General features: G+C 47.5%; 1 protein-coding gene across 1 annotated transcript; it reads right to left on the bottom strand.

Moving 5' to 3' along the window:
- Positions 1 to 214: 214 nt before the first annotated feature.
- On the bottom strand, positions 215 to 12361 carry ELAC2 (elaC ribonuclease Z 2). Its single transcript, XM_010073789.1, has 21 exons — positions 12299 to 12361; positions 11707 to 11764; positions 11132 to 11200; positions 10450 to 10605; positions 9916 to 9974; positions 9164 to 9222; positions 9011 to 9083; positions 7914 to 8026; positions 7173 to 7271; positions 6821 to 6959; positions 6657 to 6742; positions 5482 to 5591; positions 4568 to 4664; positions 3998 to 4136; positions 3330 to 3368; positions 3062 to 3171; positions 2514 to 2613; positions 2313 to 2433; positions 2037 to 2115; positions 1142 to 1286; positions 215 to 463 (listed from the first exon to the last, which is right to left on the bottom strand). The coding sequence occupies exons 1-21, from the start codon at positions 12359 to 12361 to the stop codon at positions 221 to 223; spliced, it is 2157 nt and encodes a 718-aa protein (XP_010072091.1). The 3' UTR covers positions 215 to 220.
- Positions 12362 to 12728: the final 367 nt, after the last annotated feature.

The following is a 12728-nucleotide window of genomic DNA, read 5'->3' as shown; positions in this document are numbered from 1 at the left end:
CCAGGACAGGAACCGTATGGGCAGATACTGTCGCCACAAGGACTCGCGCTGCTAACAGCATGCTTGGTAGCTTCAGCCCACGGAGATCACCGATGACCAAGCAAACCCATGACCAAGCTGAGGCCAGCCCCTTTTTTCCACGGTGCCCGCGGCACTGTGCACTCCTGAGGCCTGAGCAAGGCACCTCTTGCAGAGCAGAGCGTTCTCAACCTTGTTTCCTTCAGTTTACTGTTTTAAGCTTCTTGTTGGGTAGTTCCTGATGGTTCTTGGCTTGTTTCCGTTTCTGGTATGGCACCTCCTTGTTCTCACCACCAGACAGTTCATCCAAGACTATAGCAGCCTCCTTCAGAAGCCGCATCTCCCGTTTTTCCTTCCGCTCCTCCATTTCTACTATGTCATCCGCAAACAAAGCTTTCAGAGGCGGGATCAGCTTCGGGATGGTCGGAAAGTCACCAAAACGCACCTGAAATACAGAAAGCACAGGTGCACCCATGTGAGAATTGTTTTTTGTTTTCCCTTCTCCTCCCATCTCTCGCCTGCTGAGGGGGCCGAGCACTGCCTCCTCCTCTGTGCAGCGTCCAGTGCAGGGAGCCCTAACCTCACGGACAATTTTCAGCTGCGTTGACACTAACGAGCAGATCATTATTTGCAACCCAACAGCAGCCTGTCCATAGATCCCATACACCAAGTTATTTACATTTTCTTCACAAGAAATAATGCGGACTCTGTACAAGTTCTGACCGATTAGCGAGCTACTCTCCCTGCTACAACTGTGTTCAATCCAACGGCAGCAGCTTTTGGCTCTGAGACATCTCTTGCAGAAAGCCATTCAAGCAGCACACCGGTTGAGAAGGGAGTGTGGATGGAAATAAAATTAGGCGTTCAGCTGGGATTAGCATGTACAGAAGAGAAGCAACACAAGGCAAGTACCCAGTATGCTAAGAGTGGAATTCTGTTCTCAAGAGCCATCAGCACCTGTGCCACCCTCTCCCCATGTTGGTGGTGTCTGCTGCCAGCAGTTAAATAGCTGTTTCGGAGAAGACTACTCTTCAAAAGGAGAGGGTGTATTTAATTCACGAGCAGCCATCCCAAAGTATCACTGGAACCTTTCCCACAGTCCGGCTCAAAGCTCCCAACTCACCCTCATATGATCGAATGCAATTCCAAACTTCCCACTGAAGTCTTCACTGAACAGCGGGATCTTGGCGTATCTCTGACTGAAGTGGTTGAGCATGATGAACTCTGCATTCATCTTCATCCCAGTCTGAATCGCCTGGGAGGTCGTGCTGCAAAGGGAACAGGAACATGGCACTGCACACCCTGGTCACATGCAGGCTGGCTCGTACCGCCCCTCCAACAGGGCAGGGCGGGCTGCTCTGCATCTAAGGTCACATCACAGCAACGGCCGACACTAGACGCTACCTCACACTTGCTGCGCACAGGGCACCCCTGCTCTTCGCAGTCACACCCAGGCACCTCTTCCTCTGGCAACCTGCACTAGTGGCAAGTCTCTGCCTTCCAAACAACTCTGAGTGCAGGAAAGCAGCTGTAATTACATGGAGCTCTGCATTTAAGAGCTCCACAAACTGGGGACAGGGGCTTATTCAAATACTTGTCCCAGGGTGCCAGCAAGTCCGGCTCTCTTGCACTGTAATTCACATGTAATTCTGAGAAGCTGCTCTCAGATCTCCCCACTTTTGCTGCAGGCAGCACTCGGTATCACTGGCTGCAGTGCTCAGTTCAAGCCCCAAGCTTAGTCCTAAAATGTAATCAAGCAGAGGCCCTCTCCTTCGGGCTAGTCTATTTGTAGAGTTACTACCATCTACTTAAAAGCTTCCTTCATTTCTTTTTGGGGATGTTCAGAGGAGCTGTGAGGGTTACAGAGCTGGTGCAACAATCAACACACCATTTTTAGTGCTGAAGAGCTCTACACGCATCAGAACCATCTACAACATTTGGGCCACCCGCTCTGAAGACAAAACCCAGCTCAGCATCTCTGCCTTCCTAACAGTGACAGGCAGCAGAACACACCCCACCTGTGTGTCTTCTCTAGAGCTTCTTTTTCCATGCCATCTTCCAACGTTGCTTCATGGATCAGCAGGGTAGCATTTTTACCTGTGTAAATAATCATACATTCAACCCTCAGCTGAATACACACTAGTTCAACTGCCTCCATGAACTCCCACTTCCCCCCTTAGCCCCTTATTGTGTCACAGGCACAGTACCAAGGGTTGGAGGTGCCTGCTTCGGATACTAACAGTTCAAGATCTTTCTCCAAGAGAGTCTTCAAGCAGAGGGTTTTTGTCACCTACCCATTTGTACTAAGGCCATGCAGGGCATTGTGTCACCAGAATAGACTACTTTCCAGCCAGATTTGTGGACCACTGAACATGCAAAAGCATTTCTACAGTGCTGGACTTCACAAGTCTGAAACTGAACAAGGATACAAGTGTTAGACTTCAGGTTCCCTCTTGCCCTTCACAGCAACTGACCCTGCCAGCTCGTGCGCTTACCTCAGCCAAGTCATAGTTCTCTAACAGAGAACTCACAAGCCCTTTGGCTTTAACTTTGATGTTCTCACAGCCTTTCACAAGAGACTGGGAAGTAATCATTCTGTGAGGGAGGGGAGAAGAGATAACTAAGGACAGGTACAAAGTAAAACCCAATCTTATCTTTAAGCAGCCTATTTCCCCTTCTCAGTTCAGCACCTTACTTTTTAACATTTTTGTGCACCCATTTGTTTCTCCCCTTGCTTTCACTACCCAGTGCCCCAGTAATTAATCCAATCACTTCTTCCCCACTGTCAAAAGGAATCTTTTTTCACTTGCCCAACTCCCCTTTCCTAAGGAAAGGGAAAGCCTGCACGTAAGCCTCTAGTAAGTAGCACAAATGAGTAACAAAGCCTATCCTCCCCTTTGCAAACTGCACATCCTAATCCTACACACAGTGGAAGGAGGTAGAGTCACCTTCAACAAAGGGGTGGGGGGAATGTCTGACAGTAGTTTGCCTTGAATAACGACCCTGCAAGGACATTTCTCCACATATCACACAGAACACTCACTTGATGTCTCTGAGAATCTCTTCACAGTGGTTGTGGTACTCTTGTAGCCAAGGCATGATCTGTTCAGGTGCTACCAGAAACAGAGGGCTGAAAGCCTGACCGAGGGCTGCCTGGAAATGCAAAGGCAGAGGGAAAAAAAATCAGTACTAGGTATACACCAAATCAGAGACGAGAAATACCTAGGGAAATGATGGTCCTTTTCCACTACTCAGAAGTTCCCCTCGCCCCAAGGCAAGTTCAGGAGCAGTGAAACAACAGTACTACTTACAAAAGCTCTCCGCCTCTCCATCAGAATGTTCAACAACCCCTGCAAAGGGAATAAACAAGACAGTGAGCTGTAGTCAGAAATATCTGGGGTGTAAGTGGTAACAGGGCTACCGCAGCTCAGCAAGCTTTAGTTTTTGGAAAACCTATAGTCAGAAATATCATTACTGCTTTTCCAATAACTGCAACGTGCTGAGTTGCTGTAACACTGTCACTGCTTATCAAGCACAAGCCCCTCAGCCCTTCCCAGTGCTGCTGTGTCTGCTCCCAAAAGAAGGGTGGAGAGCAGAAAGTCTCTACCCAACATCTCAGACCCAGTGTGGTTTCCAGACACAAGACAGCAGATCAGCAAACAGCCTGCTGTGATCAGGCCCCATCTAGAACAGACCAGCTGGCCCTTCTGTGACCATTTATTGCAAAGCACTGAGGGGAGCTGGTTTGGACACTGATATAAAACTATAGCTCTAGATGATCCAGGCAATTCTGCAGGGACCCCTAACAGGAAGGGAGAGGGGATTAGAAACACAGATTCAGTAGTGCCTGGGGAATGCAGAGGGGAAGGCGTAGCCCTAACAGCAAGGCAGCCTATGTTCACCAGCTGAAGCTACATATGCATCCCAAACAGCAGAGCATGCCTGCACAGAACCCCTTCTTGCAACACACTCAACCTACCGAATGATGATCAGTATGCATGTGAGACACAAACACAGCTACTATGTTACACAGCACTTGGTCAATTTGCTCTCCATAGTGGCGACAGAGCTGTCCAAATGTTCCTTCTCCACAGTCCAAGAGCAGGGACCGGGTAGAGCTGGCAAGACAAGTGACAAAGACATTTATCAGCCACTCTATGTGCTCTGGTCAGGGCCCATTCAAGGAGGGGAATCTTTTGGGTTGGAAGGCAGAGAACTCTCAGTGCTCTACACGTCTAAATGCTACTCCAGTCCTACTAGCCAAGGCTTCAGAAAGACTGTTCTGTCTGCATAGCTCATTCTGGTCTCACGTCAATGCTGAACTCGCCGTTTGGGCAGGTAGTAAAATGAATGAAGACATTAAATATTTGGCTTTACAGGTGGCTCACAAGTCTTCCCCACCTAAAGCGAGACAGGTGCCTGAACTCCTCCAGACTCGACAACAGGGGCACTCTCCCTGTGTCATCAACACACTGGTCAAAACAGCCCTTAGGCGACACCCTCGTGAGACACTGAGCCTCTCCAAGCAATGCATGACACTGATATTTACCTGGTATTTATGAGTGTTGAACTGACATTTCGGATTTTCATTGGAATTGCAGATCCTGTTCCCAAGAAGACAATTTCAGGATAAGCATCCACATTTCCTGGAGAAAACAAACAACAAGGATTTGTAAGTAAATGTTATTCACATGGCCAGTCAGACACCATTTAGTTTAACTGCCTAATAACTCCAGAGTCTGCATGTTCAGCACATTCATTTTTGCCTCCCTCAGCCTCTGGCTTTCCTGCAGCAGCACGGTTTACAGGGGAAGACAGAAGACAGAACAAGCACCACTAAGAAAACATATCACAATGTATAACTGCTTCTCCAAAGGCAGGTAAACAAGGACTCTGTTCATTGCCCAAGACAGAGTCGGCAGTTCAAGAGGGACCTGACTGCTGTTCTACAGTGCCCTGACTCTCCCCAGAATCAGGATCCAGACAGCGAATGAGCAGTGCTGTGTCACATCATGAAAGCCTCACTGCCAACAGGACAACTGAAATTCAGAGGAGAGTGCCCCACAAGGAGTGGGTTCTAGAGCATGACTTCTCCCAGACACAGGGACTCGCACTGTGGCTGCTATGACAGCATTCAACACGAGCAGAGCTCTGGTCACCTCATACAAAGCACCCGTATGTTATTTCTCTGTTATTGTATGTTAATTGATCCCAACAACGCTCAATCCCCAAACCTAGCAGCTTTAGAAAACCAGAAGCACAAGACTCCATAAATCCAACTGAAACAAACTACCTCAGTTTGCGCTAAGCCTGTCCTCTGCACAGCTCCAGGAGGACTTAAGAGCACCTCTGAGGCAGCAAGAAAGCTGCATGTTCACAGCTTTGCCTGGGCTCTAAAGCAGTGGGTCACCAAGACCTCTTACTTCCCACTACACTGACCCAAGAGAAGTTGCTGATCCTTACCCGGTACAGCAGACAGGCTCTCTTTGCACTCCTTCACACGAGTCTGGAAGTCAGGGAGATCCAAGGCTTCACTAACAAATGCATCATGATCACAGACAGTCACAGCATCTCTGAAAGAACAAGCTATGTATCAGGATGGGGCAGGGTAAGAACTGAAAACACAACACTTTTCAGAGCAAAGTGCCAAATTACTGTGCCAAAACAGCCTTACAACAAAGAGTCAAATGCTCCTTCCGAGTTCCATTATGAGGGGTTGCAAAAAAGATACATCCATGAGTGTGGTGTGCACCAAAAAGGCCTGGTTGGGCTGAGCTACACCACAGAAATAATCATTCTGCCAAACCGGAGAAGTTCCTGGAATAGCTCCCCTGAGCTGTCCAGATTCAGAGAGCTGCCAGGCACTAGAGGGCACTGCAAGGCAGCACAGAGACTCTTGGAACAGGAACAGCCACCCAAAAGGGCTCCAGGCATCACTCAAAAGCATAAGGGGCCTGTGTCCCGGTCCTGCACCAGAGCATGTGCAGTATTACAGGCCTTCAGACACCTTAAGCAGAGAAACTGAAACTCTTACTGGCATCTGGGTCCTCCTATTCTGCCCGACAGAGCCAGAAATTTGAGCCACAGCAGCTAGTATCCCCTTGCACCACATGGTGCCTGACCTTGAGATGCTCATTGAGCACATTCACCTACTTGCCCACAAAGCGAGCACCAGCGAAGAATTCTGCAACTGTTTAACTACCTGGGGCTTTCAGCTCTGATACCATTTGAAGACCCAGAAAGCCTGATAAGACTTTCACTGGGCTCCCCAAAAAATCTTCGTCCTTGCCACCATCTGGTCTGCCACAGCCACAGCTGGGTACACAGCACTTGAGGTCAGAGCAAATGACAAAGGAGCACATGAGGCTACAAGAGCAAGAGACAGAAACAGCTTCCAAACCACTGGCCAGAAGGTGTTTGCAGTGGTTCACTCATCCGTGTCCTACACCTTGTCCGAGACTGTCAGGGACAGGGACACACCCCTCAAGACACAGCTGACAGCTACCCCAGCACAGCTGCCAGTAAAGTAAGAATGTGCAAAGGATGCTGGCACACCATCCCTCCTCAGCACAGACTCATGCTGAAAAGCTGCTTCAAGCCAACAGCCAAAAACTGCTAAGGCAAAGATTCCCGCCAACCTCTGCCACTCCTGTTGTGGTCTGAAGTGGTATTTCAAGAGGCACTCTCCTCGCACAATGGGCACGCTACACACAGCCTCTTCTGCCTACAGGGAGAAGAGTGACATTAAACACAGTCTTTGGTCTGGGGCCTGAGGTACACGGGCAAGCAGGGCCTGGCCTACCTTGCTCTGGTAGGTGGTGAGCAGAGGGAAGATCTCTGGGTGGATGAGGTTCAGCTGAGTTTGGATCTTGTAGCTGCGTGGGTTGTGCACCGCAGAGCAGTTTTCATTGAGCACCAAGTGCTGAGTTCCAGGTCCAAATCTGTAAGAGGACAACAAAATGCACAACAGCTTCAGTGCCATGTTAGAGTTGGGTGTATGTGCACACCTGAGCTGTTAGCTAAAATCTCATCTGAGCCAGCAGAGCCCTGCTGCCAGCCAATGGCTATTTCTACTCTGGGAAAAACCTCTGCACCATAAGGACACGCAGGTCCCCAACAGTGACATGAAACCAAATAATCAGAAGATCACATACCTTTCCAGCCATTGCTGGTAGCGGCTGTCTCGGAGCACGGACTCTGGAGTCATGTGGATAACCAAAGCCACCTGGTTCTCAGGATGTCCCTCCTGGTACCTGGGGCACGTTCAAACACAGAAAGAAGACCTGTGCTTCAGTCCTCCATCGCCTTGGCATCCCCTCCCCTCTCCCATCTTGGTGCTACCAGCGATGCCCTCCCAGAGGCAGGCAGAGCACAGATCCTACGAGCACAGCCCAGGAGCTCCAGGCTCCACCTCACGGGAGGCACAAGGCTCTGGGAGGCTCAAGTCCAGGGCAGTTCTGCTCTCCCCCCAGGGCAGTTCCTCTTTTCCAGGAGCAACATCATCTGCAGAGCCTTTCAGAAGCCTAAGGCGCTTCTGCACAAGCCCTACAGAGACATTCCATGCAGCCCAGGCTTCCACCACACAGGGAAGTGGCAGTCTCTACGCTGCTCCCCAGCAAGACACCAGTGCACATTTCCTTCTCTGGAGGCCCCTGAGGGAAGAGAGGCCTGTTACAGCTCCAGAACCCCATGGCTCTGGCACAGGCCTGCCCTTCCTAAAAGGCTCAAAACGCACCACCAGTCCTTCCTTGCATCTCTAGCTCCCTAACAGTGCCAAACAGCTCAGGCATCAGCCACAAGAACCAACACACCTAGAAGAGAACAAGAACTGCTCTCTGGCAAAGCTCAGCACAGGTGTCATCCCCCAAACACTCCAGGTCACCCAGCCTCGCTACCTTCGGAAGGTCTCGTTTTCACAGACGGCATCCACAAAGCCCTCATGAGGACACTCCAGCACAATGAACACCGGGCCAGGATCAGTCGGGGTGCAGAGTTCTTCAGGCAAGAGCTGCAGGCAGATACACAAGGATCACACCACAGTCAGCCTACACACACAGCCCTTCTCGCATCATTACGTCCGACTCTTTCGGCAGCTGTTCTATCAGCCACCCCCAGCAGGCTCTCTCAATGTTCAGCAAACTCAGACAGTGCAGTTCTTGTTCACCTTCTGTTCTCATTAAACAAGTTTGCATTTTGCTGTGTAACAACAAATCCCAACCCTGATCTCAGAGCAAACCACAACCTAATTGTGAGGAAGGGAATTTTAGCAACTTCTAGGTTCCCACAGCAGATTCAGTCAGATGGTAGCAAAAGCATGCTTAAGAAAATAAGGCTTTGTGAAATTCTTTTGACACAAAGATATGTCAACCCTATTTCCCAGGTTAGGATCTTCACTTAAGATCATCTGGGACATGGCCAGAGCTGGCTCTGCCTCACTTCAGACTAGCGTTTGAGAGATTAAGACCCTGCACACAGGAACCGTTGAGGTGCAAACAGAGTAAGGAGGAAGCGATAGCAACACAGGCATTCAAACCCCAGATTTAAAACATGCAGGGATTACTCCATTAGTTCACTTCTAGACTTGTATCAGCTTTGGGAAGGGGAGATGAAGCAGCTCTGACATTCAGCCATACTCAGAAATCAATTCATTTCAGAGTGTACTTCCCTAACCACACCCCTGCAACAGCCCCAGGCACGCTCCCACGGGAGCCACATTCAGCACCAACTTGGGCCTGGAACAGGGACCACTCACTAACCGAAAGCAGCCACTCAAAGCTCAAAACCAGCAAAACCCAGGACAGTCTTTTAGCAGGGACGAGAGGGAAGAAGCAGACAATCATCACCCATGCTTGCTTCAAGAACAGATGTAAAAAAAAAAAGTCCCAATATCTAATGGCAGGTAAACAATCTGCACAGAAAGACTGTCACCCCAGGAGCCCAGTAAAAGAGAAAAGATGGCAAAGCCACAGCAGAAAGCACAGATACATCTTACCTCTCTGCCTTCAAAAGTGATGCTCTCCCCGTTTTTGAGAGCTGTAATTATGGGAAGAATGGCTGGAGTTCCCCTAAAAACAAAAATATTCAGCTTGCCAACATCAACATGCCTGGTGTTGCCCCATCTGCCAGGCTGTGATCTTGTACTCACACTGGCAGGCCCATCTCTTGTGCTTTAGCTGCTAGGAATTTTCCCTTCTTTGGGTGAATCTGAAAAGAGTTAAATAAAACACAATTATCACCCAAATAAAGAGGGCCAGGAAACAAGATCCACATACTTCCAGTTTAAGTGTTTCCCCACAAGTCAAGGGAAATTTTTTCTTTTCAATTCCACAGACACTAGTCTAATTTATCCCCCAAAATCTTTTACTAGACTTTCTGATTTCCAAGATCACGCTGCTGCTTCTTGCTCCCTTCTTTAGCCAAGTAGGCAGGACAGACTTCCCTACTGTAAGCATTAAGCAAGAATGGAACCTGTATACTCTTAATTGGCTGCTCTATAAAGAACGCTTTCAAAAAATTGTCTTTAGTTTTCATACATTCCTACTCATGCTACAGTTACCTTTGAAAAGTAGAATCACAAAATAGCTTCAAAGTCCTGCTTGAAAATCCCATCTCCAATTAAATCTATTCAGCAAGATGAAATGTCCTAATGACACAAGGAAGCATTTCCTTACCAAGGGGGTGGTCAAACACTGGAACAGGCTTCCTAGAGAAGTGGTCAATGCCCTATGCCTGTCAGCGTTTAAGAGGTGTTTGGACAACGCCCTTAATAATGTGCTTTAATTTTGGTCAGCCCTGAAGCGGTCAGGCAGTTGGACTAGAGTCCCTTCCAACTGAAATATTTATTCTATTCTATATTCTATTCAGCATTGATTTAGAGATCTTTGTGTCCAAGCTTACTTTACACAGGAAAGCCATCACCAGATCAGGATGTCTGCTTTCACACTTCTGTTGGTCACCTGTAAAAGAAAGCAGAACTACTCAGAATCACGACTATCATTTTTCTTAAAGCCAAAATGTGTCAATGTTTGCTAAAGCATTAACAGGAACATCAGCCAGCCAGCTTGGAGCCCAGCAGAAAAATGTTACAAGCCCTAAGGCCAGACACCCCAAGTTTCAGCCACAAGAAACCAGACTGAAAAAATAATCAACCTCAACATCCACTTTTAATTAAATTACAAAGGCTGGAGCACCTACTCGAGCCAGAGGCAAACTACTACAGGGAATAATCACACCCCAAGTAAGAATCACGTCCAATTTTTAGGTCTTCATCAACTTCCAAAGTATCAGAACTCATTCTGCTCCATGTAATCTTTCAGATGAGCTTCTCTACAGATCTCACTTCCAGAGAGCAAACAGCTCAGAGGACAAATGCATATCCTTAATTTGGCATTATTTCATTAAAGCCAAAAAAGGTAAATCCATTTTTTTCACCTGTTTTCTTTGGGCTTTCTTTTTCCTTGCTCTCCTCCAAGTTCTGCTGCGCAGCTCCTGGGGACCCAGGCCCTGTGTCCCCTTTAGGGCTATTTCCACCTTGGACTGGTGCTCCAGGACTCTGAGGCAATGTACCTTCAGTAGCTAGTGGTTTTCCTGTCCCAAATCCAATAAAACCAGACAAAGATCACTCAATCAAAAGGCACAGACAAGAAAAGCATGAGCAGCATTCTCTCTTCCACGACAGTCACGTTTAAAATGCATCAGAACGCACCACTCATCCCCCCAGTCTGACTTCCGCTTGCATACTCCAGTCACTTATTTCAAGAGCTATCCGTCATCCAAATCGTTCAGATTCTCTCAAAATCGCTAAACTCTGTCAAGTCTGTGCCTGTACTCTAAGTATCCCAGTTTCCAGCAGTAAGAAAACTCAGTCGGCTAAGAAAGCCAAATCCAGTGATGTTTCACGTGTCACTGTATACACCCACACCTAAAGGAACAAACCATGGCCTTGACTCAGCACATCATGTTTCTCTGAAAGAGATCCTTCTCCTGGGAAAAACATGCAAATGAATAAACCACTCCTTACTCAGGTTTCCAAACAGAAGCCGCTCCTTTAACCACCTGAAGCACGGTTACTGAAAAGTGTTTCTCCTGTCTGACTACAGTGTCATGTGCTCACCTGTAAGAGGTATTTGGCAGACTGTCATCGTCTCGTCCTTATATTCAGGCTCTGTGTGCAGCTGCACAGCTGGAAAGAGAACAGAAACCAGCATTAACAAGTTCATGAGATTCATACTCTACAAGAACTTAAATCAGGAAAATATCTTCTTTCTTTCTTAAATAAAACCTGCCAGATGTCTCCCTTCCTTTTCTCTGCTCAACTGCAAAGATCAATGAATAATTAAAGTTCTCAAAAGTCCATCATCCACAAAAAGTAGTCCATGATACTACAGGAAGCAAGTTTACTGGCAGACTCCAGAAGCAAATTGCCTTTATAGTGCTTTAAAACTAAATGTGGTCTCCTAGTCAGACAGAAGCAGAAACTGAGCTGGAAACATTGTTTTTCTTCCAGGCAGTTGTTGCAACAGATTTGAGCAGTGTATCAGATCAAAACAAACGTTTAAAACTTTCTTTCCGTGGATCTAAACCAGAGGCATTTATTCTGAAGTTGTTACTGTTCAATGCAACTTTGGCTACAGCTGAAAGAAAAAAAATTACAAGTTCATATTAGCTACACATCACTGACCAACATACCTAAATCCATCCTTTTTAGGGGCCCAGGAAAGAGTCGAATCGCTTTCAAGTAGTTTTGCTGGAAAAGAGACAGTCTATCAGGAGGCCATGCCCAAGCAGTGCCATTACAAGCACCACTTTTGGGAGATACAGTTACATTTAGTGAAGTCAAAGGCTCAAAGCCCATTCAAACAAAACTGGGCAACACACAGCCAGCCAGAAAGCACTGGGCAAGCGTTCCACCTCCAGGATGACACAGCATTAGGCTGGCAAGGATCACGTCAAGCAGGAGATCAGAGACCAAGTTTCTATTAAAAGAACATCAGGAGGGAGCAGAGAGAACAAAGGATGCCCTTTTTCCAAAACGTGATTTACCAGAATATTAGCTGACAAGACAGCTTTAAGGAGCAGAAGTTTGATGCTGTCCTGTGTGTGAAGGGATTTGCTTTTTCAAGACAGCCCTTCTGGCAAAACCTTCAGGCTGGCACTAACTCAGACCAGCATTTTGCACCTGTACAGTGATTCACTGCTTTGATGCCAGCTCTCGCAATACCAAAGTAAGCTTCAACATTTGAAGGGTTTGGTCTCCCTTCTGCAAGCTTCCCCTACTTACCAGCTTTGGTGGCCCCAGGAAAACACATCTTTGAAGCCCCATAGCCTTTAACGTGAGAATCATACCTAAAAGAAAGCAGAGAAACAGCTGTATCACAGCCCCAACCGCTTGTGTGATCACACAAGAAGATCCCTCTCAGTGTCCAGGAGTGCTGGGCCTCCCCGTGAGGACCAGATCCGAACTCAGATCCAAATTCAATTTTGCCTTGGCTTTCAGGCAGTTTCAACAAGTCACTTACCTCTGCCAGTAAAGAAAATATCTACAAATCTTGATAGTCACAATTTGGAGCATGTTACCTGAACAGGTTGTTAAACTCCTCCTTTCTTGGAGATTTCCAGAATTTTAGTGGACAAGATTCTAAGTGATCTGTTCTAACCTCACCCTTCTTTGAGGAAAGACATGGACCAGAAACCTTTGTAGCTCCCTTTGA

The sequence above is a fragment of the Pterocles gutturalis genome, unplaced genomic scaffold, assembly GCF_000699245.1.
Source record: "Pterocles gutturalis isolate BGI_N339 unplaced genomic scaffold, ASM69924v1 scaffold41067, whole genome shotgun sequence".
In the NCBI taxonomy this organism is placed as follows: domain Eukaryota; kingdom Metazoa; phylum Chordata; class Aves; order Pterocliformes; family Pteroclidae; genus Pterocles; species Pterocles gutturalis.
Note: the sequence above shows the minus strand (reverse complement) of the source record. Positions and strands in the feature narration are given on the sequence as shown.